This window comes from Saimiri boliviensis, chromosome 12 (assembly GCF_048565385.1).
Source record: "Saimiri boliviensis isolate mSaiBol1 chromosome 12, mSaiBol1.pri, whole genome shotgun sequence".
Taxonomy (NCBI): Eukaryota; Metazoa; Chordata; class Mammalia; order Primates; family Cebidae; genus Saimiri; species Saimiri boliviensis.
Window position 1 is genome coordinate 52,695,799 of NC_133460.1, and position 25,748 is coordinate 52,721,546.

General features: G+C 43.1%; 2 protein-coding genes across 20 annotated transcripts in view; both read right to left on the reverse strand.

The window, feature by feature from the left end:
* The window catches only part of PPP3CB (protein phosphatase 3 catalytic subunit beta), a 64,127-nt gene extending 54,044 nt beyond the window's left edge, over nt 1-10,083 (reverse strand). For 3 of the 8 annotated variants that reach the window (XM_039478135.2, XM_039478137.2, XM_039478134.2), the window contains exon 1: nt 9,863-10,083. In XM_039478135.2, the coding sequence (XP_039334069.1) occupies nt 9,863-9,947 (85 nt within the window). In that variant the 5' untranslated portion in view covers nt 9,948-10,083. Of the gene's footprint in view, nt 1-9,291; nt 9,373-9,862 lie in introns of those variants that run through there. The other 5 variants (XM_039478139.2, XM_039478132.2, XM_039478131.2 and 2 more) reach the window with 3 other exon arrangements.
* A 1,529-nt stretch (nt 10,084-11,612) lies between these two features.
* The window catches only part of USP54 (ubiquitin specific peptidase 54), a 144,104-nt gene continuing 129,968 nt past the window's right edge, over nt 11,613-25,748 (reverse strand). For 6 of the 12 annotated variants that reach the window (XM_074382398.1, XM_074382396.1, XM_074382399.1 and 3 more), the window contains 4 exons: nt 19,526-19,644; nt 19,102-19,242; nt 14,575-14,758; nt 11,613-12,945 (listed from right to left, as the gene is read on the reverse strand). In XM_074382398.1, the coding sequence (XP_074238499.1) occupies nt 12,386-12,945; nt 14,575-14,758; nt 19,102-19,242; nt 19,526-19,644 (1,004 nt within the window). In that variant the 3' untranslated portion in view covers nt 11,613-12,385. The remainder of the gene's footprint in view (nt 12,946-14,574; nt 14,759-19,101; nt 19,243-19,525; nt 19,645-25,748) is intronic. The other 6 variants (XM_074382400.1, XM_074382404.1, XM_074382401.1 and 3 more) reach the window with 4 other exon arrangements.

Genomic DNA, 25,748 nt, shown 5'->3' on the forward strand with positions numbered 1-25,748 from the left:
TGCTGGAAGTACAGGATCAGTCAAGTTTTATCTCTATTTCACAAATGAGAGGTAACAGGTTCAGAGACATTAAGTTGCTTCTCAAGAGGTTTGACTAGTAAAAAGCATAATCGCCGGGCGCGGTGGCTCAAGCCTGTAATCCCAGCACTTTGGGAGGCCGAGGCGGGTGGATCACCAGGTCAAGAGATCGAGACCATCCTGGTCAACATGGTGAAACCCCGTCTCTACTAAAAATACAAAAAAATTTAGCTGGGCATGGTGGCGTATGCCTGTAATCCCAGCTACTCAGGAGGCTTGAGGCAGGAGAATTGCCTGAACCTGGGAAGCGGAGGTTGCGGTGAGCCGAGATCGCGCCATTGCACTCCAGCCTGGGTAACAAGAGCAAAACTCCGTCTCAAAAAAAAAAAAAAAAAAAAAAAAAAAGGCAGAATCATAGTTGAAATTGGAGTCTTCAGAATGCTGCTCCTATATCATCTATCTTTACACCAACACAGTGACAATTTTGACAAAAGGAGACATCAAAAGGCTGGGTATGGTAGTTCACACCTGTAACCCTAGCACTTTAGCAGGCCAAGGCAGGACAATCACTGGAGCCCAGGAGTTTGAGAACAATCTGGCCAACATAGTGAGAACTCCATCTCCATAAAAACTAAACAAAATTAGCCAGGCATGGTGGTGTGTTCCTGTAGTCCCAGCTACTTAGGAGGCTGAGATGGTGGATCGCTTGAACCCAGGAGTTTGAGCCTGCGGTGAGCTTTGATCAAGCCACTGCACTCCAGCCTGGGTGACACAGCAAGATCCTGTCCTGAGGTTTAAAAAAAAAAAAAAAGCCTCATCATGAAGAATGATATAACCATTTGCTTGCCAGGTGTAAAGTATGGATTAGCACATGCTTTAGGGAAAGATTCAATAAATCCAACAGCATTGTCTTCAAAATTTCAAGGTATCCCTTGGGTCTCTTTTAATTTGCGGTGGTTCTTTAAATATACCTTTCCCTCAAAATTGGCTCCCCTTCCTGGCTTACTCCTCACCTGTTAAGGTATCACCATTTTCTACCACTCAAAATTTTGGTGTCATTGTTCTCTAAACCTCCAATAACAGTAATGGTGATGGCTACCATCAGTTGAGTATTTTCCATGTGCCAGGCCAGGAACTGTAGTACCTACTTTATATGCACAGTCTCTATTAATTCTTCAAAACGCTATAAAAACATTTAATCTGTAATCCAAGCACTTTGGGAGGCCGAGGTGGGCAAATCACGAGGTCAGGAGTTCAAGACCATACTGGCCAACATGGTGAAACCCTGCCTCTACTAAAAAACACAAAAATTAGCTGGGCATGATGGCTTGTGCCTTTAATCCCAGCTGCTTGGGAGGCTGAGGTAGGAGAACTGCTTGAATGGGGACCCAGGAGGCGGAGGTTGCAGTGAGCCGAGATTTTGCCACTGCATTATTCTAGCCTGGGCTACAGAGTGAGGCTCCATCTCCAAAAAAAAAAAAAAAAGATTTTATTAACTCCTTTTACAGATAAGAAAATTAAGTCTTGGGGATGTTAAGTATCTTGTCCATGGCGAGGTTTATTTATTTTTTCCTTTTTGAGATGGAGTTTTACTCTTGTTGCCCAGGCTAGAGTGCAATAGTGCAATCTCAGCTTACTGCAACCTCTGCCTCCTGGGTTCAAGTGATTCTCCGGCCTCAGCCTCCCGAGTAGCTGGGATTATAGGAATGTACCACCCACCACACCCAGCTAATTCTGAATTTTTAGTAGACACAGGGTTTCTCCATGTTGGTCATGCTGGTCTCGAACTCCCGATCTCAGGTGATCCAACCTCCTCGGCCTCCCAGAGTGCTGAGATTACAGGCTTGAGCCACCGTGCCTGGCATGAGAAGGTTAAGTGGTAAAGCTAGGATTCAAACCATGGCAACCTGACTCCAGAGCCTGTGTTTTTAATCATCCAGGTACTATATACTGCTATACTGCTTAATAGCTTAAGTTTTAGCTCCTCAACTTACAGTACAAAAGATCCTTTCTAACTTCATTCCTGGCACTCCTTGTCAAGCACTTTACATACTTTTGCCATATATTTCATGCATTTTTCAAACTCCATGCCTTTCTGCTTCTGTTTTCCCTACTCTAGCCCCATTTTCTGTCTGTAGAAATTCTATTCATCCTTTAAGGACTACCTAGAAACATTATCCTCTCAGTAATGCTTTTCCTCAAAGATAGCCAATCCCTTCTTTATAGCTCCAGTAGCACTTTGTACCTAATTCATTATATTATTTATTTATTCTAGTGTCTCCTCCACTAGAATGCTGGCACTCCAAGAGAAATTATCTTACTTAATATCCTATTCACTTCTGTATCATCAGTGCCTCGCACAATGCCTAGTACAAAGCTAGTACTCAATAACTGTTGCACAAATAAATGGTCTCAATCCTCTACTTTAATCCTAATAATCCTTCAAGGCCCCTTTGCTTCTGTACAAGTCCCTCCTAGACCATTCCAGTCCAGAGTCATCACTACCTCCTCTGAACTCAGACAACTTGCTGGCTCTTGCCCACTTACCTTGGCAATTACTAATTACATCTGTCCTTATGATACACAGTGTTAACTTTTCATGAATATTTACTCATTCATGAACCAAGACTATATTTTATATTTTACACTTTTGTTGCTTTCCTACAGTTTTGTAATATAACAGGCATTTAATAAATATTTGCTGGTCAGGTGCAGTGGCTCACGCCTGTAATCCCAGCACTTTGGGAGGCTGAGGTGGGTGGATCACCTGAGGTCAGGAGTTCAAGACCAGCCTGACCAATATGGTAAAACCTCATCTCTACCAGAAACACAAAAATTAACCAGGCGTGGTGGCGGGCGCCTGTAGTTCCAGCTACTTGAGAGGCTGAGACAGGAGAATTGCTTGAGCCTGGGAGGTGTAGGTTGCAGTGAGCTGAGATCACACCACTGCACTCCAGCCTGAGTGACAGAGCAAGACTTTGTCTCGGCCGGGCGCGGTGGCTCAAGCCTGTAATCCCAGCACTTTGGGAGGCCAAGGCAGGTGGATCACGAGGTCAAGAGATTGAGACCATCCTGGTCAACATGGTGAAACCCCGTCTCTACTAAAGGTGCAAAAAATTAGCTGGGCATGGTGGCGCGTGCCTGTAATCCCAGCTACTCTGGAGGCTGAGGCAGGAGAATTGCCTGAACCCAGGAGGTGGAGGTTGCGGTGAGCCGAGATCGCGCCATTGCACTCCAGCCTGGGTAACAAGAGCGAAACTCCGTCTCAAAAAAAAAAAAAAGACTTTGTCTCAATAAACAAATAAATAAATATTTGCTATTTGATGACTGTGATGTTCCAAAATAAATTTTACATGCCATACACAGATGCACAATTCGTTTCTGCTTATTTCATCTGTGTATAAAATATTTTTTATGGTGAAATGAAGTCATATGATTGGCACAATTTGTTTAATAAATCAAGGTTCTTTTTTTTTTTTTTTTTTTTTTGACACGGTGTTTCGCCCTTGTTACCCAGGCTGGAGTGCAATGGCGCGATCTCGGCTCACCGCAACCTCCGCCTCCTGGGCTCAGGCAATTCTCCTGCCTCAGCCTCCTGAGTAGCTGGGATTACAGGCACGTGCCACCATGCCCAGCTAATTTTTTGCGCTTTTAGTAGAGACGGGGTTTCACCATGTTGACCAGGATGGTCTCGATCTCTCGACCTCGTGATCCACCCGCCTCGGCCTCCCAAAGTGCTGGGATTACAGGCTTGAGCCACCGCGCCTGGCGTATAAATCAAGGTTCTTTTTGCCAAACTTTTCCTGAAAACTCTTGCCAATTCATTCAGTAACTCTCAAACCTGAAGCTTTTGCCTCACTACTGAGCAGCTGTATTTCCAACTTGGCATTTTCCTTTAAAGATAACTTGTTACCATAGTGTTTCCTCTCCCTCTCCCTCTTCCCCCATCCCGTCACATACTCGTTCTTTTTTTCTCTCTGTTCCTTTGCTTTCACTAGGACACATGGTAGTGAAGATTTATTTGATTTTTATTTTTTGAGATGGAATGCTGCTCTGTCACCCAGGCTGGGGTGCAGTGGCACAATTTCAGCTCACTGCAGCCTCCACTTCCCAGGTTCAAGTGATTCTCCTGCTTTAACCTCCTGAGTAGCTGAGATTACAGGCACATGCCACCACGCCCAGCTAATTTTTGTATTTTTAGTAGAGATGGGGTTTCATCATGTTGGCCAGGCTGGTCTCTAACTCCTGACCTCAAGTGATTCTCCCACCTTGGCCTCCGAAAGTGCTGGGATTACAAGCATGAACCACTGCACCTGGCCTGAAGATTTATTTTAGTATGGTTAACAGTAATGGGAGTGGAAAGTAAAAGAAAAATGATTTCCAGGAGTTATCTTTTTACATAGATAAGTCCACAAAGTAGACTTTGTAAACAAAAATTAACATTCAAGCTGCTTTAAAATATAATGAAATAGACCTAGCAAGAATCACTGAAGCAAGGCTATGTCACATTCAAGCCGCTTTAAAATATAATGAAATAGACCTAGCAAGAATCACTGAAGCAAGACCTATGTCACACCAAGGCTATATGGGTTATCTGAAAATCTATAAGGAAAATAAGTAATCTGACCAGGTGCGGTGGCTCATGCCTGTAATCCCAGCACTTTGGGAGGCTGAGGCGGGTGGATCACCTGAGGTCAGGAGTTTGAGACCAGCCTGACCAAAATGGAGAAATCCCCTCTCTACTAAAAACAGAAAATTAGCTGGGTGTGGTGGTGTATGCCTGTAATCCCAGCTATTAGGGAGGCTGAGGCAGGAGAATCACGTCAACCTGGGAGGCAGAAGTTGCGGGGAATCAAGATCCCACCATTGCACTCCAGCCTGGGCAAGAAGGGTTAAACTCCGACTCATTTTTAAGTAAAAAAAAAAAAAAGGTACTGGAAAATACTATTGCCAAATGACTTCAGATTTATAAGCAGGGCAACTGGCAACAGAATCTACATGAATCCTAAGGTTGCCAATCAGAAATACTTTAGCTTAAAAAAAAAAAAGTAAAACACACAAACTTTAGCTTTTTGGTTCAATCTGAAAGTCTGATAATTTGAGGTTAATATTTTTTTTTTTTTTGAGACGGAGTTTCACCCTTGTTACCCAGGCTGGAGTGCAATGGCGCGATCTCGGCTCACTGCAACCTCCGCCTCCTGGGCTCAGGCAATTCTCCTGCCTCAGCCTCCTGAGTAGCTGGGATTACAGGCACGTGCCACCATGCCCAGCTAATTTTTTGCACTTTTAGCAGAGACGGGGTTTCACCATGTTGACCAGGATGGTCTCGATCTCTCGACCTTGTGATCCACCCGCCTCGGCCTCCCAAAGTGCTGGGATTACAGGCTTGAGCCACCGCACCCGGCAATTTGAGGTTAATATAACCCAGGAAATAAAACAATGTTAAGAAAATGAGTCACACTGTAGGTGCTAAAATGAACATATACTCAATATTGATAATGCTCTCTAAGTAAAAAGGTGATTTTTTTCTATTAATACTAACAGGCTTGATAATCTCAAGAGACAATCCAGCTTTACAAATCCAGAACCTGGTATACAAAGCAAAAAGTACATTTTTTTTAAGTATCTGGGGAAAAAAGGAGGTATCTGATCAAGTAAACTTTGTGGGGAAGAAGAAAAGCAATATATAAAAATTCAGGGTTTTGTGCTTTAATTATGTATACCTATGCTGATGTGGTAGAAAGACACACAAGCAGATGATTAAATGTTTTTCCTAATTTGTTTCCTTTTTCTTACTTCCAACATAGCTAAAGAATGCTTGGCCGGGCGCGGTGGCTCACGCCTGTAATCCCAGCACTTTGGGAGGCCGAGGCGGGTGGATCACAAGGTCAAGAAATCGAGACCATCCTGGTCAACATGGTGAAACCCCGTCTCTACTAAAAATACAAAAATTAGCTGGGCGGCTGGGTGGCGCACGCCTGTAGTCCCAGCTACTAGGGAGGCTGAGGCAGGAGAATTGCTTGAACCCAGGAGGCAGAGGTTGTGGTGAGCCAAGATCGCGCCATTGCACTCCAGCCTGGGTAACAAGAGCGAAACTCCGTCTCAAAAAAAAAAAAAAAAAAAAAAAAAAAGAATGCTTAACAGACTATAATTAAAAAGGTATATATCACCTCACTTAATCAGTTGAGTTACATCAACTTTCTTTTCTTTTTTTTGAGATGGAATCTTGCTCTGTCACCCAGGCTGGAGTGCAGTGGTGCGATCTCAGTTCACTGCAACCTCCGCCTCCCAGGTTCAAGCGATTCTCCTGCCTCAGTCTCATGAGTAGCTAGGATTACAGGCATGTGCCACCATGCCTGGCTAATTTTCGCATTTTTAGTAGAGACAAGTTGTCATCATGTTGATCAGGCTGGTCTCAAACTCCTGAAATTGTGATCCACCCACCTCGGCCTCCCAAAGTGCTGGGATTACAGGAGTGAGTCACCACACCAGGCCACATCAACTTTCAAACAGAGGAAGAATTTTACCTGAGCCAGCAGCTGGAGCATGCTCAGAACTGAATTTAATCAACCAAAAACCCTAACCACCCATAATCAATTACATGAAATTACCACTAATAATTTTAGTGACAAGCTCATCACATTTACACATAAATCACCTATAGTATTGTGAGCTCTGAAACTTCACAAAAAGTGAATTTCAGGTATCTTATCTATTACATGGAAAGACCTATACACACTTGAAAACCTACATGACCATAAAATGTAGGACTTATGACTAGAAACACAGAGCATAAAATTTAGACACATGACGGGTACGAGACTAGGAGAGGGATAGCATTAGGAGAAATACCAAATGTAGATGACAGGGTGATGGATGCAGCCAACCACCACAGCACATGTATACCTATGTAACAAACCTGCATGTTCTGCACACGTACCCCAGAACTTAAAGTACAATTTAAAAAAAATTTAGACATAACAAGTTCCAGGGAGACAGGCCAGGAACAGTGGCTCACGCCTGTAATCCCAGCACTTTGGGAGGCCGAGGCAGGCCGACCACCTGAGGTCAGGAGTTCGAGACCAGCCTGGCTAACATGGTGATACCTCATTTCTACTAAAAATACAAAAAATCAGCTGGGTGTGGTGGTGCGTGCCTGTAATGGCAGCTACTCAGGAGGCTGAGGCAGTATGTAGACTTGCTTGAACCCAGAAGACGGAGGTTGCAATGAGCCCAGATCATGCCATTGCACTCCAGCTTGGGCAACAATAGTGAAACTCCATCTCAAAAAAAAAAAAAAAAAAAAAAAAAAAAAAAAAAGTTGTTGTTCCAGGGAGAAAAAGACTACTTGCATTCAATGCCAACCTATGGTCTCCATAATATCACTATTATGAAAATGTATGGATACAAAACTACCAGCACATTCTGGACTTAAAAGAAATTTAGATTTTAATAAATTAAACTTAAATTGAACTCACACAGTCATGTTTTATCTTCAGGCAACCAGTATTCTCTAACATTGGGTATCACATTATAGTATAATTGCTGAATAAAAGGCAAGGAAGAATCCTGAAGATGAAATTTAAAAGTGGATTTCTGGATCTGCATGAAAGGTAAATTTCCCAGTAAATGCAGGACTCTCCATGAGCAATGCAAACTAGTCTGTCACACATCATTTTTAAACATAGGATCTATAGAGGTATTCCAACTGGTTAACAAATTCCATAAAAATGAAAGTGGTCTCTATGAAGAGGGCACAATGAAGCACAAGAGATATGATAACCCTGAGCTTTATTTAACTATAATTTTCTATATTAACAAGCTCCTTTCCTATTTATCTAATTCAAATGGCTTTTATTCCACACCAGTAATCTGCAAATATGACTGCCTTGGACTCAAAACTCACCCCTAAGGAAACTGCCTTATGTTTGGAATCTTATTTTTACTGCATTAAAGCAGTACAGAAAAAACATTACCATATATATGACGAGGAATAAGAAGATTCATAAGCATAAGGATAGCATAAACTCATTGTTCAGGAATGTGATTGGTTATCCCATCTAACAGTCTGGTGAAAAGTGCCCAGAGAAATGAACACACAACACAGAACTATAGTCAGAAAATGAAGAGGTAGCCAATGTCCCCGTTCCCACCCCCATAAAGCTTCAGGATTTCTTGATAGAATGAATGCCTGCATTACTATTTTTTTAATTTTATTTTTAAGATTTATCTGTATAAGAATTCCATAAACTGTTTCTGCAGTTCATTCCAATGCCTGGCCCAAATGGATATATTACTAACTTTAAAAACAATTCACTTAGGCCTAGGTGCTAAGCAGTATTTTGGGTTTTTTTTTTTTTTTTTTTTTTGGAGACAGGGTCTGGCTCTGTCGCCCAGTGGCACAATCTCGCCTCACTACAACGTCAGCCTCTCAGGCTCAAGAGATTCTCGTGCCTCAGCCTCCAGCGCAGCTGCGACTACCGGGGCGTGCCACCATGCCCAGCTAATTTTTATTTTTTGTTTTTTAGTAGAGACAAGGTTTCGCCATGTTGCCCAAGCTGGTCTCCAACTCCTGAGCTCAAACGATTGCCTGCCTCGGCCTCTCAAAGTGCTGGGATTACAGGTGTGAGCCACCACGCTGGGCCAAATCAGTTATTATTCTTTTAAGAACCAAAGGCGGCTCCGGCTTAAAATTTTTTATTTAAAAAAAATTTTTTCTTGTTTTTAAACATTTTAATGGAAACATGAGTCAGATTTCAAAAAGTAGGCTGTTTAAATACTGTGCCAGAGTATTTGAGAAGCTGAATGAAAATAAAAGTACCTATATTTTAAAAATAAATACAATACAAATAAGGAAAAGTTTATTCTACGATTTCAAATATCAATCAAGCTACATCGTAAAGAGAATCATTTCAATTGTTTTTCACCTCCACAGCAAATGTTTGAGGTTGGTAGGCTCTCCCAGGGAGCTTGGAATCCTAAGCAACTCTCAATTAGACCTTAATTTCTCTATTTTAAATTAATCTGCTGTTGTGGGTAAACATCCATAAATTCTACCCTGGCTGAGAAACATTTAACTTTTTCGTCTAGGTTGAGTGTGTGCGTGTGTTTGTAGGGGAGGGGTAACCCCTTTTGATCAACGGATTGATGGTTTTCTAAGTAAATACTTAATATCCACAAGGATTTTTTTTTTTTTTTTTTTCGTTTATGCTGCTTTTTCTCCCTTTCTGCACTATAAAGGCTGGCCTCCCAATTCCTACCCCGACCCTTTACCGTGGTCCAATCCCACAAGATTCCCCGAATTTCTGCGCCGGGTGGCACCTGACGGCCAAAAGTGAATCCCTGCGGCTGGCGCTAGCTAGGCGCGGATAGGGCGGACTTCTGTCACCGGGGAGCAGGCGTGGGCCAAAGCCGAGGTGATTTCTGACTGCTCACTGGCGAGCCTCGCGCGGCTGAAGGTCTCCGAGCCCCTCTGTTCGCTCCGGCAAGCCAGAAGTGCAGCTGTCGCGGGGCAGGAAGCTAATCGCGGCCCCTGCGCCGCTCTGACAGGCCGAGTGGGGAGAAAAGGGGCTCAAGAGCTGTAGCTAGCAGCCTCACCCCTTGGACTAGGAAGCCACGGGAGCAAAACCTCCAACCCGGCCTGAAAGCAAGCGGGAGACCGCGGAGCCACCGCCACCGACTCAGCCCTGCCCAGCAGGGGCCCGCCCAGGGGCCACTCCCCAAGGGAGGCAGCCAGTCACTCGCCCGCCCTTCCGGGCCCACTCCCGAGGGGACGGTCTCCCGCCCGCCCTCACACACAGCTAGTTCCTCAGGCCAGGCCCCCAGGGCTTCGTCCACCTCTCACCTTTGACGACGCGGTCAGCCCCAGGAGGGGGCGGCGGGGGCGGGGGCGGGGGCGGTGCAGCCCTGGCCGGCTCCGGGGCGGCCATGCTGGGCCCGGGGCTCGGCTAGGCTCTGGGCCGGGCGGGGTTGGGGGCGGGGGCGGCGGCTACCAGAGCCAAGCGGCGGCGCCGCCGGGGAACATGGCGGACCCTCTTTCCCTACGGAGGGGCTAAGACCGGCATGCACTGCGCGTGCGGGGGTGGGGGCGGGGTAGGCTCTAGGGACTCGAGCAAAATTACTGAGGCTAGGAGATAAACCGGACAAGGCCAAGGGATCAGGTTAAAATTCTTTGCATGCAGAAACAAGAATGAGATGGGGCAAATCTGTAGCTAGGTGTGAAGAACGACTGCAGGGAAACACACCCGCTCTCATGGCAATCCCAGTAAACTGAGAAAACGTGATTAAACCTCAGGATCTCCTACTAATAGAGAAACAAATGTATAACGATTTAGCTACCAGATGAGTATTGAAGGGTTGGCAGGGCACCAGAGAATACAGGAAGCATTGTAGGTTCTAGAGCGGAGAAGGGATCATCCAAAATGGAGTTTGAAAGGGAATTCTGGCCTTTGTTTAGAGTCTGGAATTGTCAAGAGTCTGAAAGCACAGAATAAGAATGCAGCTGGAGCAGTTAAGGCTCCACAGTTTTGTGAAAACAGGTAAGGGGAAGAAAGGGAATGACACCAAGAGATGTGCAAAGAATTGAAAGAATTCACCTGAAAAGGACACAGCCTCCTCCTGGAAGGCAGAGTGGTAAATACGGAATTGGAAATTAAATCCTTATTTCTGTGCATGCACAGAATCTGGGTCCAGGTGATTTAGGGAATCTTTATAGAGACAAAGGTGACTGATATTCATGGGAAGGGGGGTAGAGGGACAAGAACTGACTGTTCATCAAAAATTATTAGATGAAGTGTGTCCATGACACCAGAAGATATGTTGAATCATGGACAGGGACCAGCATATTCACTAAGCTCTATGTATCTTGATGGTGCAGGATCCAAGTGGGATGGAACAAAAAATTCCTGTCCATCCTCCTGCTTAAAAACACATGTGCTCGAAATCTGTTCATAATGGATGGTGATAAGTAAATAGTAGTCCAAAGGTCTCAAAGAGTACCTTTCTACCTCTTCTTTGTGTCCATTTCAATCCTGAGACCCAAGGTAAAAGAGGAAGGGAAAGGCCAACAATGGGTATTTTCCAAAAAGGGAGCCCGCAAGCTATTTTTTAGAGGGAAGAGTCTCTTGGGAGTGAGGCATGGGTGAAAATGGATCTTTCTGGCATGGAAGGGCCATAACACCACAGGGGAAAGGAAAAGAGGGCCCCATGGAAGGAGAGCAAGGAAGGGACAGGAGGCACATCACAAACTTGTAAGATAGAGGGAAGACACCCAGAATACATGGATCAGGAGTAACTTTGTAAGAGCTTGAATCCCCAGAAAATCTCCCTAAGGAGGGGAGGAAGGAAGGAAGTGTATAATGTACTGAGTACTGAATACTCTGTCAGGAAAAGGATGGGAAACATCCTAGCAGCAATAGTAACAAGGAAAGGCACCTTATTTTAGGGCCCATTGATTCCCACCTTGACTGTATATCCTTCAACTCCTCTCTGGCTCCTCACTTCCACTCAGTCAAAAGCCACCTCATGTATTTGTCCAGGCCTCCCCACCCCAATACGAAAAAGCAAGAGCATACAAAGGGAAGAATGACAAGTAATTAAATAGAACTATCTTATAGATTTATTAATGAAAAATACTTTACAAAAACAGTATGTTTGGCCTAAAATAGTTCAGCTGACTCTGAGGGTTTACAACAGCGACTGAGCAAGTGGCAGTAATGGCTGTGCTGCTGAGGACAGAAGGCTGTGTTAGTGTGCCTGACTCCCATCTGTTCAAGAGGGTTAATGTTATGTTGGCAGCTCCATGTTCTAGGCCTAAGGTTTGGAGGGCACACTTAATGCTGACGGGCCATAATACCTGGGCAGGGGGGATGCCCTGATGATGCAATCAGAACTATGACCACAGGGATACATGTCCCTCCAAGGATGAGAAATAGGGAAGACAATGGGTCAGGTATTAGGGATAGGTGGATAAAACAAAGAGTAGAAGTTGGGAATATAGTAGGGAACAGAAGATGAGGGCTCAGGTGGAGGTGGGGACATAAAGCATCCAGGAATAAAATGTGACCTTAAGATCCTAAGGAATGGCTAGTATCCAGAGTAATACCATGGATTCATTTTTAAAGTGGCTCAGATAAAACGCTTAAACAGCAGCTGCTTCCTTTTGCTAGGGGGAATGGAAGTTGGAATTTCAAATATCCCCTCCCAAAGAATCCGGTCTTTTTAGAGATTCCTGACACCCCTAGGAGAACCCACCAATTCCGTGTTGATATGAGAATAGCACAACCATGGCAGTGATGCAGGGTACCAGCACTGCCACAGTACAGTTTTATAGAGAAAGGTGTAGCTCCAGGAAAGGAAAGGATGACCTTTACCATCGACTGTGCTGCAGGACTCTAGCCCTGAGCTGCTCTCTTCCAGGGGCATCTGATAGAATAAACAGAAACCCCTCTCCCACTGTCCTCCTGTGTCCAGGCTGGGAGGCATAACTGCTTTGCCTCCAGTCATCATCTGGGGGCATATCTACTCTTCGAGGACCAGGGGTTCGGGACCCTGGAACAGGATCTAAATTCCAAGCTGACCTTAGGGGTACATGGGGACTGCTGGATGGTGGGTATATAGGATGAACAATGGGAGAGTGGGAGGGTGAATGGAAAAGATCCCCCCAGGACTGAGCGTGAGGAACCTGAAGGCCCTTGCTTCTTTCTGGTAGTGTGGCAGTGTAGGTTAGCGGAGGACTGAACCCTGGAGTAGTCAGGAATCTGGTCCCAATATGCTGGTTGGTCTCTGACCAGGGTGCCCAGGAGGTGTCTGTTCTGGAACGATGTGGGAGGCTCTGGTAGTTCAAAGTCCTTCCTGTGTACTTGACCCCTTGGGAAGTTTCACCCCTGTCACACATAGCCAGAAACTGCTGGATACTCCTCGAAGTTCCTGGGGAAAGAAAAGAAACCCAAAGACTCTTCAAAAAACCATTCTCCTTCCCAGAGAGCCATGCCTAGCTGTTCAGCCCAATTCCTCACTCCTCCAAGAGCATACACACAAGGGAAAGAAAGAACCTAACTGTGCTTTTGATTCTATTTTTTAAAATTCTTAATATTCATCAAAATCAAATCTCATACCTCCAACCTGGGCAAATGAAACAGTCTCATGGATGTTGCCATACCTCTACCTCCCTCCACTATAATCTCTCATCCAGTACATACACACATATAAAGAAGGGCCGTATACTCCCTTTGTGATGACTATACTTCTAGAGCCACCATACCAAAACCTCACTCAGCTTTTCTTTTTTTTAAAAAATAGAGATGGGATCTCACTATGTTGCCCAAGCTGGTCTGGAACTCCTGGGCTCAAGCAGTCCTCCCACCTTGGCCCCCCAATGTGCTGAGATTACAGGTGTGAGACTCTATGCCTTGTTTTTTCCAACCTTTCTTAAAATGTTATCTTGAACAAAAACAAAAACAAACAAAAAATGTTATCTTGGTGCGGCTGTAATTCCAGCATTCTGGGAGGCTGAGGCGGGTGGATCACGAGGTCAAGAGATCGAGACCATGCTGGCCAACATGGTGAAACCCCGTCTCTACTAAAAATACAAAAATTAGCAGGGCGTGGTGGCACATGCCTGTGGTCCCAGCTACCTGGGAGGCTGAGGCGGAAGAATCACTTTAACCCAGGAGGCAGAGGTTGCAGTGAGCCTAGATTGTGCCACTGTACTCCAGCCTGGTGACAGAGCAAGACTCCGTCTCAAAAAAAAAAAAAATGTTATCTTCAGTTAAGCCTTTGTTTGATCTCTGAGATCTAATGTGAAATGCCTTTTCTTATACATTTACTCAACTTGGGCACTATTGATATCTTGGGCTGATAATTCTGTGTTGGGGTTGGGGAGAGACTGCTCTGTGCATTGTGTGATGTTTAGCAGCATCCCTGGCCTCTACCCTCTAGATACCGGTAGTACCTCCCCGTTCTCCATTGAGAACCACTGCCTCAAGCTTGTACATCCAGCCTGTGAGGGGGAAAAAAGACGGCATCTAGCTGTGGAGGGTCAAAGAAAGCCAGAATGATGCTGCCCACCTTCTCCACAATTGTCTGGGTCTGTACGCACAGTGTGGGTAATTCATGTAAAGGGTCTTTCCAGTTCTCCCACTCATTCCCTGTCCTCCTAGACCATCCCTCAGCTGAGACTCAGAGGATAGAAGGAGAGAAAACTAGCTGATAAAGATTACCATTTCTGTTCTGGGAGTGTCTCAAAGACTGGGTATTAACTCCCCTTTGTGAGTTAAAAGGGGAGTTAACTGTTCTATCATGAGTGAAGCAGTTCATTCTCATAAGTAGATAGACTCCAGGGGTGGTGGTCTAGACTCTTGGTCTAAGAACCATAGTGCTCAACAAATGATTTAATATTTATCTAGATCAGAGCATGACTTTGAAGCAGTAATTCATATCCTCATACCCCTCCACCTTGGGATATAACCCCTCCCTGTAGGTATACTGATTTGACCCTTAGAAGCCCTTGAAAAGGTACCAAATTCTGGCACATAATATTAGATTTGGGCGAGTTACCTGGGAGTCTATGGGGCTCCCCTGCCACGCTGGGCATCAGGACATCTGGGGACAGGAACTGTGGTTGGGGGGGGTAGAGTTGGGGACCGAGGAGAAACACAGAAGGGTCATGGATGACAGGGAGGGAAGAGGAGCTGGAACAACGGTGCCTGGTTTCCAAAGGCTTCCTCACGTTTGATGAATCCTTATAATGAGACAAGACAAAAAAACATAGAGATGAGGATTAACACAAAGCAGGATGTAGCTGGGTAAACACAGTGAGGCAAGCAAAGGGAAATGGAGGGAACCAGAGCACAAACATACCTTGTTCTGGAGAGGGACCCAATTTACTCAGTCACTTTCCCTTGTCAGCCCTTTAAGAAACTGCAAACTTCAGATCCTCATCCCTTACCCAGTCTTCCTCATATCCCTTACCTTCCCAACCCTAACATTCAGGTCTTTAGCAAACTCCTTAATGCTAACAGTAGAATTAGAGAGATTGAGATAGAAAAAATTTAAAAATAAAAATGAAATGAGAAAAATTCAGAAGCCTGAGAGAATGAGAAAAAAAAAAATCCTATACTTATTCTAAGCACTGAGAATAAAACAATGTATGTTTAAATGTAGAATCAAGAATTCTACCCCATCTTCTCTCGTCACTTCTACACATTCCACAACTTTCTCTTTTGCCTGTCACATTTGTATTTACTGATGCTTATTTCCTGCTCAACTCCCTATTAGTTATCTACTTTTATGGTAAATACCCAGAAATATCCCCTTTTAACATCTGAAACACTACCATATCCAAAATTGAACCAAAATCCTTCCAAACTCCTCTTCCTGGCACCTCATTTTCCTAAATCACCCATATTCGAACATTGGCAATGACCTTGATTTCCCACTTCCTATCCACAATTCCACTAGTTGCCAAGGGCTGTCATTTCTACCTATAGGTTTTATATTTAAACTCACCTGGACTACTGCAACAGCTTTCAATCTGCTCTTCCTATCTCCAATCCACTCCTCCTTACCATGGCCTACAAGATCCTATGTGATATGGCCCTGCTGCTCCTCACTTTATTTCCTATCATTCCTGTAGCTTTTATACTCTAACTTTAATGTTCCTCAAGCTCATTGCTACCTCAGAGCCTTTATACTTACTGTTTCTGTTACCAAGAATATTCTTCTGATGGCTCACACCTTCACATCACTGAGATCCCTGATCAAATGTTATTTCCTTAGAGCTGATTTCCCTCACTACCCTACTATCAGGAATAACCCTCAAAAATACCACTATTACCCCTTTACTCCTTATTCTCTTGCCTTATTTTATTCTTCTTTATCATACTTATCATTTTCTGGCATTAAATCATTTATTTGTTTATTATCTTTCTCCCTATTTCTTTTTACTTCTGTATCCCCAGCACCTTGAACAGTACGTAGAACAATGTGGGCACTTAGTAAATAACACATTAAATAAAATAATCTATATGCCAATGTGTCTAATTTCCTTTATGAGACTGCAAGCTATTCAAGGGCAGAATTTGTGGTGTTTCATCAGTGTATGCTCACAGCACCTACCACAAGATGGCACAAGATAGGCATTTATCATACCACATAAGGACCAGGTGCCAGTTCTCTCAGCATGTGACATAGCTAATTATTCCTTTCTTCTTTAAACATTCTCCCACTGGTGCCTATGGTACCATATATCTCTGGTTTCCCTTCAATCTCTCTAGTCTTTTTTTCCCAATCTCCTTTTAGGGTTCTTCAGAAGAAGAACTACCTTAAATCTGATGCTGTTTAGGGATATGTCCTGGCTCCTCTTCTCTTTGTGCAATAGTCTTTTCCTCTTTTCAATGGCTATGATTTCTAAATTTTCAATTTCTAGCTTATATGTCTCATTCCAAAGGCCTGCCAGATATCTCCACTCAAGCTTAATATATGCAAAACCAAATGCATCTCTTCCTTCAAATATATCATTATCTACCCATAACACTTGGGTATCATCCTTGATTCCCCTCTCCCAATATCCAGGCAGGCACCAACTCCCACTGATGTTTACTTCCTAACCAGGTCTCAAGTATATCAGCTTCTCTCTATCCTTTCAAATTATTATGGTGATATACAGGGCTCTCTGTGGTCCATGATCTGACCCTTGTTTATATTCTTTGCAGCCTCTCTTGTCAACACTCTCCATCATCTCCCCTCACCAGACTTTCTAATCCTGCCACACTAAACTTCTTTTAATTAAGTTAATTTTTGCTCAGTTCTTTTTTACCTACTATATTCTTTTTGCTTCTTCCAGGAAGCCTTCCATGATACCTCAAGCTTGGTTTACATGTCCCTTCTATTATGTTCCCATAGGATCAAATCCTTAATACAGTATAATTATTGATTTATCTGTCCCTCATTGTAGACTGTAAGCTCCATAAAAGCAGGGACTATATCTAACTCACCATTGTATCTCCAGCACCTAGCACAATATCTAAAACATACACTTAGTAAGCACTTATTTGTTTATTTTTGTGCTAGGAATCTTGTGACAGAATCAATAAGCATTTATTTAAAAGAATGAATCAATGGCATTAAACTTGTATGTTGGATAAAAAAGAAAACAGGAATAAAGAAAAAAGTTTTTAAAAATAAAAAAAAGAATGAATCAATAAATGATACAGAAGTCAGAAGAAAGGAAGTAACTCTCCTAGGAAAATAACAATTTGCCATTAAATGCACTGAAAGTATATGAGAACAGGCCGTCACAGTGGTTCATGTCTATAATCCCAGCACTTTGGGAGGCCAAGGCAGGTGGATCACCTGAGGTCGGGAGTTCAAGACCAACCTGACCAACATGGAGAAACCGCATCTCTACTAAAAATTAGCTGGGCGTGCTGGTGCATGCCTATAATCCCAGCTACTCAGGAGGTTGAGGCAGGAGAATCACTTGAACCTGGGAGGCGGAGGTTGTGCTGAGCTGAGATCACACCATTGCATTCCAGCCTGGGCAACAAGAATGAAACTCTATCTCAAAAAAAAAAAAAGAAAGTACAGGTGAACAAATGGTAGGCAGGAGAATACACCTTTTCCAAAAAAGAATGGTAGCCTGTTCAGAATTGTTTCAGAATTTATGAACAATAAATTGAATAAATCTTATTATAAATTCAGTTTTTTTGTTGTTTTTTTTTTTGTTTTTTTTGAGACAGTCTCCCTTTGTCACCCAGGATGGAGTGCAATGGCTCAATCTTGGCTCATTGCAACCTCTGCCTCTCAGGTTCAAGCTTTTCTCCTGCCTCAGCCTCTCCAGTAGCTGGGAGTACAGGCACCCGCTACCATACCTGGCTAATTTTTATATTTTTAGTCGAGACAGGGTTTCGTCATGTTGGCCAGGCTGGTCTCGAACTCCTGACCTCAGGTGATCCACCATACTCAGCCTCCCAAAGTGTTGGGATTACAGGCATGAGCCACCACACCCGGCCTCCGCTGATTTTTAAAAATGAAAAAAATGAGGCCAGGTGCAATGGCTCACGCCTGTCCCAGCACTTTGGGAGGCCAAAGCAGGCAGATCACCTGAGGTCAGGAGTTTAAGACTAGCCTGGCCAACATGGTAAAACTCCATCTCCAATAAAAATACAAAAATTAGCCGGGCGTGGTGGTGGGCGCCTGTACTCCCAGCTACTGGGGAGGCTGAGGCAGGAGAAAAGCTTGAACCAGAGAGGCAGAGGTTGCAATGAGCCAAGATTGAGCCATTGCACTCTAGCCTGGGTGACAAAGGGAGACTGTCTGAAAAAAAAAAAAAAAAGAAAAAGAAAAATTGGAAAAATGAGTACCTTGTAGGAGGGAAACTGGATTTGACGGGCTCGTAGAAGACACACTTGGTTTTCACCATATACCTTTTTATTTTTGTACTATGTATTTAAAACCTGTTTTTACATTTTTACTGAACTGACTTAGTGGACAATCTTCAATGCACTGGTACTTTGTACCTTGACCTCTTCTGTAATGAAAACTCAACTTGGGTAAGGGAGTGAAACTGATAGGGCTTTCCTGTCCCTTCCAACTACACATTACTGCATTAGTATATGAAAATTCTCAAGAAGACTTTTTTCCTTTTCTCACTGATGCACATGCTTCACTTTAGATTGAAAACACACTGGATTCTATTCAATCACATACTGGAGGTGAGAGGAAAAAGCAAAACAATACTCCATCCCAATTCTTCACTTCTTCCTTTGATTAGTGCAGTGGGTTCTTAACCCAATGAGCAGCCTCTGCTTCTCAGATTCCTCTCAAGTATTATTACTCTTCTCACGTAGGAAACCCTACAACACGCACAGCCTTTCAGAACTGCTACAGGGAATTAGTATTTCTCTGGGCTCCAACCGAATGCTTGTAAATAAAATAATGACTGTGTGTCCTTATTTTTGCTGAGTACACATGGCTTTTCCTCACATTACAACCTTTACTTTCTCCCTCCTTATTCACCTGCACTGTACTTTTGCTTAGCAAGGAAGAGGATGCTCTGAACAGACAGACCCTGATTCTACTTACAAAACTGTGGGAAGAAACTGCAGCTTCCTCCCTCTCTGAGACAATGGTGCCACTGAGACTGCGTGAGATGCGGCGAAAGTTCTCTGCACTGTACTGCTCATCCTCCCCACACTCCCTGCTGAGGCCTCGGCAAGGTGTAGCCTTCAAACACACAGACACATACAGGCAGACACATAATACCAGACTTATGGTTTTCCTACAGACACTATCCTCAGGGAAAGAATATGAGAAGACTCCTGAATTAAATGCATGTATCAATTTCCTCTCATTCAAAAGAAGCCCAATCATAGACCTTATTTTCTTCTGATGGCCCCCATATCACCATACCTCTGCCTTATCATCATCCTTACCAGTCACATCTCTCTACAATTCCTTCCCCAACATACCACCCCAGGCCCAGCACCTTAGCACCTGAGGCTGCTACCTGAGAAGTACGCACTGTTCTTGCTTCATGGAGACCGTGCTCCAGTTCTGCTGTTGGAGTCTTTGAGAGACCAGGACCAGGAGCTGAGTGCAACCGCCTCCCCATGCCATCTGCAGAGCCTGAAGAGGAAAACACAAATAGAAGTTGAGGCCATCTCTTCTCCTGGGGCCTAATCGCTAAGCCTAGTAGCACAAACTCAGGAGTTCTTGTTTCATTAAATAATAAAATGCATCCCTGAATTCAATGGAGGACATGCTCCTGGAATTTAGAAATAAGAATTTTAGAATATGGATAGTTTCCTATAGGCCACAAGGGTCTCAGATCACAACCCTTGAAAAACATTGTAGAGAAAGGACTCTGTGGACAAACAACTGAATGTCCCCATCTTGCTTCATTTCATTTTTGTAAACATAATCAGCTTCTGTCAGACTTGGGCTCAAGACTTATAGACAGAGGAAATTATCTAACACAGTGATTTTCTAGAGTATGTATGGTGACAAAGGAAATTATCATCTCCAGTCTAGTTCAGAATTGAAATGATCATAATAATCACCTATCAAACCATTTCATTTTATGTAACAGGAAAATGAGTTTCAGGGTCTGACAGTTTAACCAGGATTAAATTAAAGCCTCTTGATTTTCAGCACAGTACACTTGTCATCTCACCTGGTGACCTCTTTTCTCTGAGCAGGAGATCCTCAGGAATGTTTTACATGTATAATGATCTTTTACTTTCCTCTGAGCTTCTCTCAATCACTTAAATTCTAACCAACCACTAAATGCTTACCTCTCTTCAAAATCTTTCCAGATTGTTCACAGTTGCTTTAAACTGGATAGGTAACTCCCAAGAGGCCAACCCCAAGCCAACTAATTAAGTTTTCCATTCTAAAACTGTATATGCCCTTGACCTACATTTGATATATATGTCCGTGGCCAATTCATGTCTCAATTTGATAATTTGATTCTAATATATATATCTGGCTGAAGCTGATATTATTCATCTAAGAACTGTAAGACCAGTTATTTTTAATATTCCTGGGTACTTAAATGCAGTGCTTTCAATACCACTTCAGATTCATCTGGGAACTTTAAAAAATATAGCTTCCTGAATGTTACCACAGACCTGAAATCAGATTTGTGGTTGGAGCCTGGGAATTTTCATTTTTGAAAGGTTCCCAAAAAGTCTAAGAAAATATCCTTGAACATTATTGGGGAAAATCTGAAATGTTATAATAGCTTCCTAAAAAGCAACCTGGTAATCTCCAATAAAATCAAAAATATATTTATCCTGTTGCCCAACAATTCTAATCCTGGGAAAAGGAAGAAAAAATACCAATTCATAACAACATATGTATAAGAATTTGTTTTTGTTTGTGAGATGAAGTCTCACTCTGTCACTAGGTTGCAGTGCAATAGTGCCATCTTGGCTCACTGCAACTTCTGCCTCCCAAGTTCAAGCGATTCTCCTGCTTTGGGGTCCTGAATAGCTGGGACTACAGGTGCGCGCCACCATGCCCAGCTAACTTTTCTATTTTTAGTAGATACAGGGTTTCACCATGTTGGCCAGGATGGTCTCGATCTCATGATCCGACCACCGCAGCCTCCCAAAGTTCTGGGATCACAGGTGTGAGCCACCACACCCAACCAAGAATGTTTTCTGCTGACATAATTTATAGTAGCCAAAAACTAGAAATAAAGTAGTGCCCATCTATAGAAGACTAGCTAAATACATTATGGTTTAATACCAAATATTGTCCAGTCACTTAACAAGAATGAACTGAGTTAAATTAGATTATTTAAAGGAATTTTAATGAAACATTGTTGCATTAAAAGAAAAAAACTGTAAAATGATCTATAAGCAAAAAAACCCAACACATAAACAGTTTATGTATATATAGGTCTACACAGGATTGTATGAACTGAAAAATACAATGTATGCACACTAGATAATCACCTGAGGAGGTAGGGACTGACTGTGAGAGAAGGGACAGGAAAGTTGTCTATAATAAAAACAGCATGTGTGCTATGTTCTTATTTCTATAAAATTATTTCTGTATATATGTGTTTTTTGGGGTTTTCTGAACCACTCCTCAGATGACTAGGTAGCCAAGTTTAAGAATTATAGCTATGGCTGGGCATGGTAGCTCATGCCTGTAATCCCAGCACTTTAGAAGGCTGAGGCAGTAGGATTGCTTGAGCCCAGGAGTTCAAGACCAGCCTAGGCAACATAGCAAGACACCATCTGTTAAAAAAAAAAAAAAAAAAAAAAAAAAGCAGCAGCAGCATTAAAAAATTGGCCAGGTATGGTGGCTCCACCTGTACTTGGGAGGTGAAGGTAGAAGAATCACTTGAGCATGGAAGGTTGAAACTGCAATGAGCCATGTTCATGCCACTGTACTCCAGACTGGGTGACAGAGTAAGACCTTGTCTCAAAAAAAGAAAAGAAAATAATTGCAGAGTAATGTTTAGAATTGGGTGTTCCTCTAATTAAGCCAAGTGTGATTCCTAGATAAGAAGGTGGCCACTGGAACCTCCTGAAGGGAGTAGATTCTGATTCCTTTCAAAGGAGGCAGGGTGTGGTGGCTAACACCTGTAACCCCAGCACTTTGGGAGGCTGAGACAGGTGGATAACCTGAGGTCAAAAGTTCAAGACCAGCCTGGCCAACATAACAAAATCCTGTCTCTACTAAAAATACAAAAATTAGCCAGATGTGGTGGCACGCACCTGTAATCCCAGATGCTTGAGAGGCTGAGGCAGGAGAATCACTTGAACCTGGGAGGCAGAGGTTGCAATAAACTGAGATCACACCACTGCACTCCACACTGGGCAACAAAACAAGACTCTGCCAAAAAAAAAAATAAAATAAAATAAAAAATAGAATTTAAGCAGAGGTAGAGGTGGCCATTTGTAAGGGAATTTCTAGATTCAGTAAAAGATACGGTTAAGATGATGTCTACTCATTGACTAATCCTAAAAAAAGAAAGTACCAAACATTACCTATGTCTGATACGGTGTACGAAATACAAAAAACTTTCTATCGAATATTCTTATTTTTAAAATTTGTATCTGATTGTAATTGAGCTTCTAGCTCTAAGTACTAAGTTACAAGAAAAATGAGGGCTAGGGCCGGGCACAGTGGCTCAAGCCTGTAATCCCAGCACTTTGGGAGGCCAAGGCGGGTGGATCACAAGGTCAAGAGATTGAGACCATCCTGGTCAACATGGTGAAACCCCGTCTCTACCAAAAATACAAAAAATTAGCTGGGCATGGTGGCGCGTGCCTGTAATCCCAGCTACTCAGGAGGCTGAGGCAGGAGAATCGCCTGAACCCAGAAGGCGGAGGTTGTGGTGAGCCGAGATTGCGCCATTGCACTCCAGCCTGGGTAACAAGAGCGAAACTCCGTCTCAAAAACAAAAATCTACTAGGCTATAGTCAGCAAAATCCATATAAGATGATGGCCAAATTTCTTCAACAAATAAATGGAAAGGGAAAAAACAGAGGGTATCATACTGAGTCTTATCATCAAAATGCAATGTGTGTGTCTTAATTCTGACTTGCAATAAAACAACTATGAAAAGACATTAATGGGACCACTGAGAAAACTGGAATATTAGCTAGGTATTTGTATTTAAAATTATTGTTAATTTTTTAGGTTTAGTAATATTATATGTTTGTCTTTTAAAAACAATTTTTTATTTCTAAAAGATACATGCCAAATTATTTATGGATGAAATAATATAATGTCAGAGATTTGTTTTAAAATAATCTAGAGGAGGCTGGGCATGGTAGCTCATGCCTATAATCCTAGCACTTTGGGATGTCAAGGCTGGTGGACTACTTGAGCTCAGGAGGTAGAGACCAACCTGGGCAACACGGAAAAACCCTGTCTCTACAAAAAAACTCACAAAAATTAGCCAGATGTGGTGGTGTGTGCCTGTGGTCCCAGCTACTCAGGAGGCTGAGGTAGAGAACCTCAGCAGTGGCCCTGATGGCACTGGGCATTCCAGCCTGGGTAACAGAGCAAGACCTTGTCTCAAAAACTAATGTACAGCGGAAAGGACAGTGGCAGGAGAGTGGCTATTGCTAAATCAAAACTGGCCATATGTTGATAACTATGCAAGATAATCACTATGGAAGCTGGTTATAAGTACCTGGAGGATTATTATAACATTTATTTTTATTTATTTATTTATTTATTTAGAAACAAACTTTTGCTCTTGTGGCCCAGGTTGGAGTGCAGTGGCATGATCTCGGCTCACTGCAACCTCTGCCTCCCAGGTTCAAGTGATTCTCCTGCCTCAGTCTCCCGAGTAGCTGGGATTACAGGAGTCTGCCACCGTGCTCAGCTAATTTTCTGTATTTTTAGTAGACACAGGGTTTCACCACATTGGCCAGGTTGGCCTTGAACTCCTGACCTCAGGTGATCCATCTGCCTTGGCCTCCCAAAGGGCTGGGATTACAGGTATGAGCCACTGTGACCAGCCTACTCTTATTCTTTTTTTTTTTTTTTTTTTTTTTGAGACGGAGTTTCGCTCTTGTTACCCAGGCTGGAGTGCAATGGCGCAATCTCGGCTCACCACAACCTCCGCCTCCTGGGTTCAGGCAATTCTCCTGCCTCAGCCTCCTGAGTAGCTGGGATTATAGGCACGCAACACCATGCCCAGCTAATTTTTTGTATTTTTAGTAGAAACGGGGTTTCACCATGTTGACCAGGTTGGTCTTGATCTCTCGACCTCGTGATCCACCTGCCTCGGCCTCCCAAAGTGCTGGGATTACAGGCTTGAGCCACCGCGCCCGGCTACTTTTGAATATATTTGAAATTTCCCATAACAAAAGTTAATTTTTTAGATATCTATAAGATGATGACTGCCCAAGTTCAAAGTACTATGAAATTCAGACTATAGGTCAAGAGCAGTGTTTACTGTAATCCAAGCACTTTGGAGGTCAAGGTGGGTGGATCACCTGAAGTCAGGAGTTCAAGACCAGCCTGACCAACACAGTGAAACCCCGTCTTTATTTAAAAAAAAAAAAAAAAAAAAAAAAAAGAGCAGTGTTTATGTAACGCTTTAGGAACTACAATTATGTCAAAATTAATCTGGTCACAAAAGACCACATACTGTATCATTCCATTTATATGAAATATCCAGAACAGGCAAAATCTATACAGACAGAAAATAGATCAGTTGTTGCCTAGGGTTGGGGGAAGAGTAGAAGGAGATAAAGAATGCTTTGTCAATGGGTATAGAGTTTCTTTTTGGGATGATAACACTTTTTTTTTGTTTGTTTTTGGAGACAGAGTCTCACTCTGTCACGCAGAGTAAGTGCAGTGATGCGATCTCAGCTCACTAAAACCTCTGCCTCCCAGGTTCAATCGATTCCCCCATGTCAAATGAAAACGCTTGAAAATTGATTGTGGCGATGAATGGAGAACTTTGATATACTAAAACCCATTGTACTGTACACGTTAAATAGGTGAAATGTATGGTATGTAAACTACATATCAATAAAGCACTATTTTTTTAAGTAATTTGGTGGCCAGGTGTGGTGGCTCATGCCTGTAATCCCATATTGCTTGAGCTCAGGAGTTTGAGACCAGCCTGGGCAACATGGTGAAATCCCGTCTTTACAAAATAAACAAAAATTAGCCAGGCATGGTGGCACATACCTGTAATTCCAGCTACTTGGGAGACTTAGGCACGAGAATCGCTTGAACCTAGGAGGTGGAGATTGCAGTGAGCCAATCCTGCCACTGTACTCCAGCCTGGGCAACCAAGCGAGATTCTGTCTAAAAAAAATCAATAAAATTTAAAAAGTAAAGTAATATGGTGCTTAGTAAATATTTTATAATAAGATAAAGGACTCCTCTCAAATTCTATTTTTTTTTTTTTTTTTTTTTTTTTGAGACAGAGTTTCGCTCTTGTTACCCAGGCTGGAGTGCAATGGCGCGATCTTGGCTCACCACAACCACCGCCTCCTGGGTTCAGGCAATTCTCCTGCCTCAGCCTCCTGAGTAGCTGGGATTACAGGCACGCGCCACCATGCCCAGCTAATTTTTTGTATTTTTAGTAGAGACGGGGTTTCACCATGTTGACCAGGATGGTCTCGATCTCTTGACCTCGTGATCCACCCGCCTCGGCCTCCCAAAGTGCTGGGATTACAGGCTTGAGCCACCGCGCCCGGCTCAAATTCTATTTTTTAACATATGGATCCTAATTGGCATTT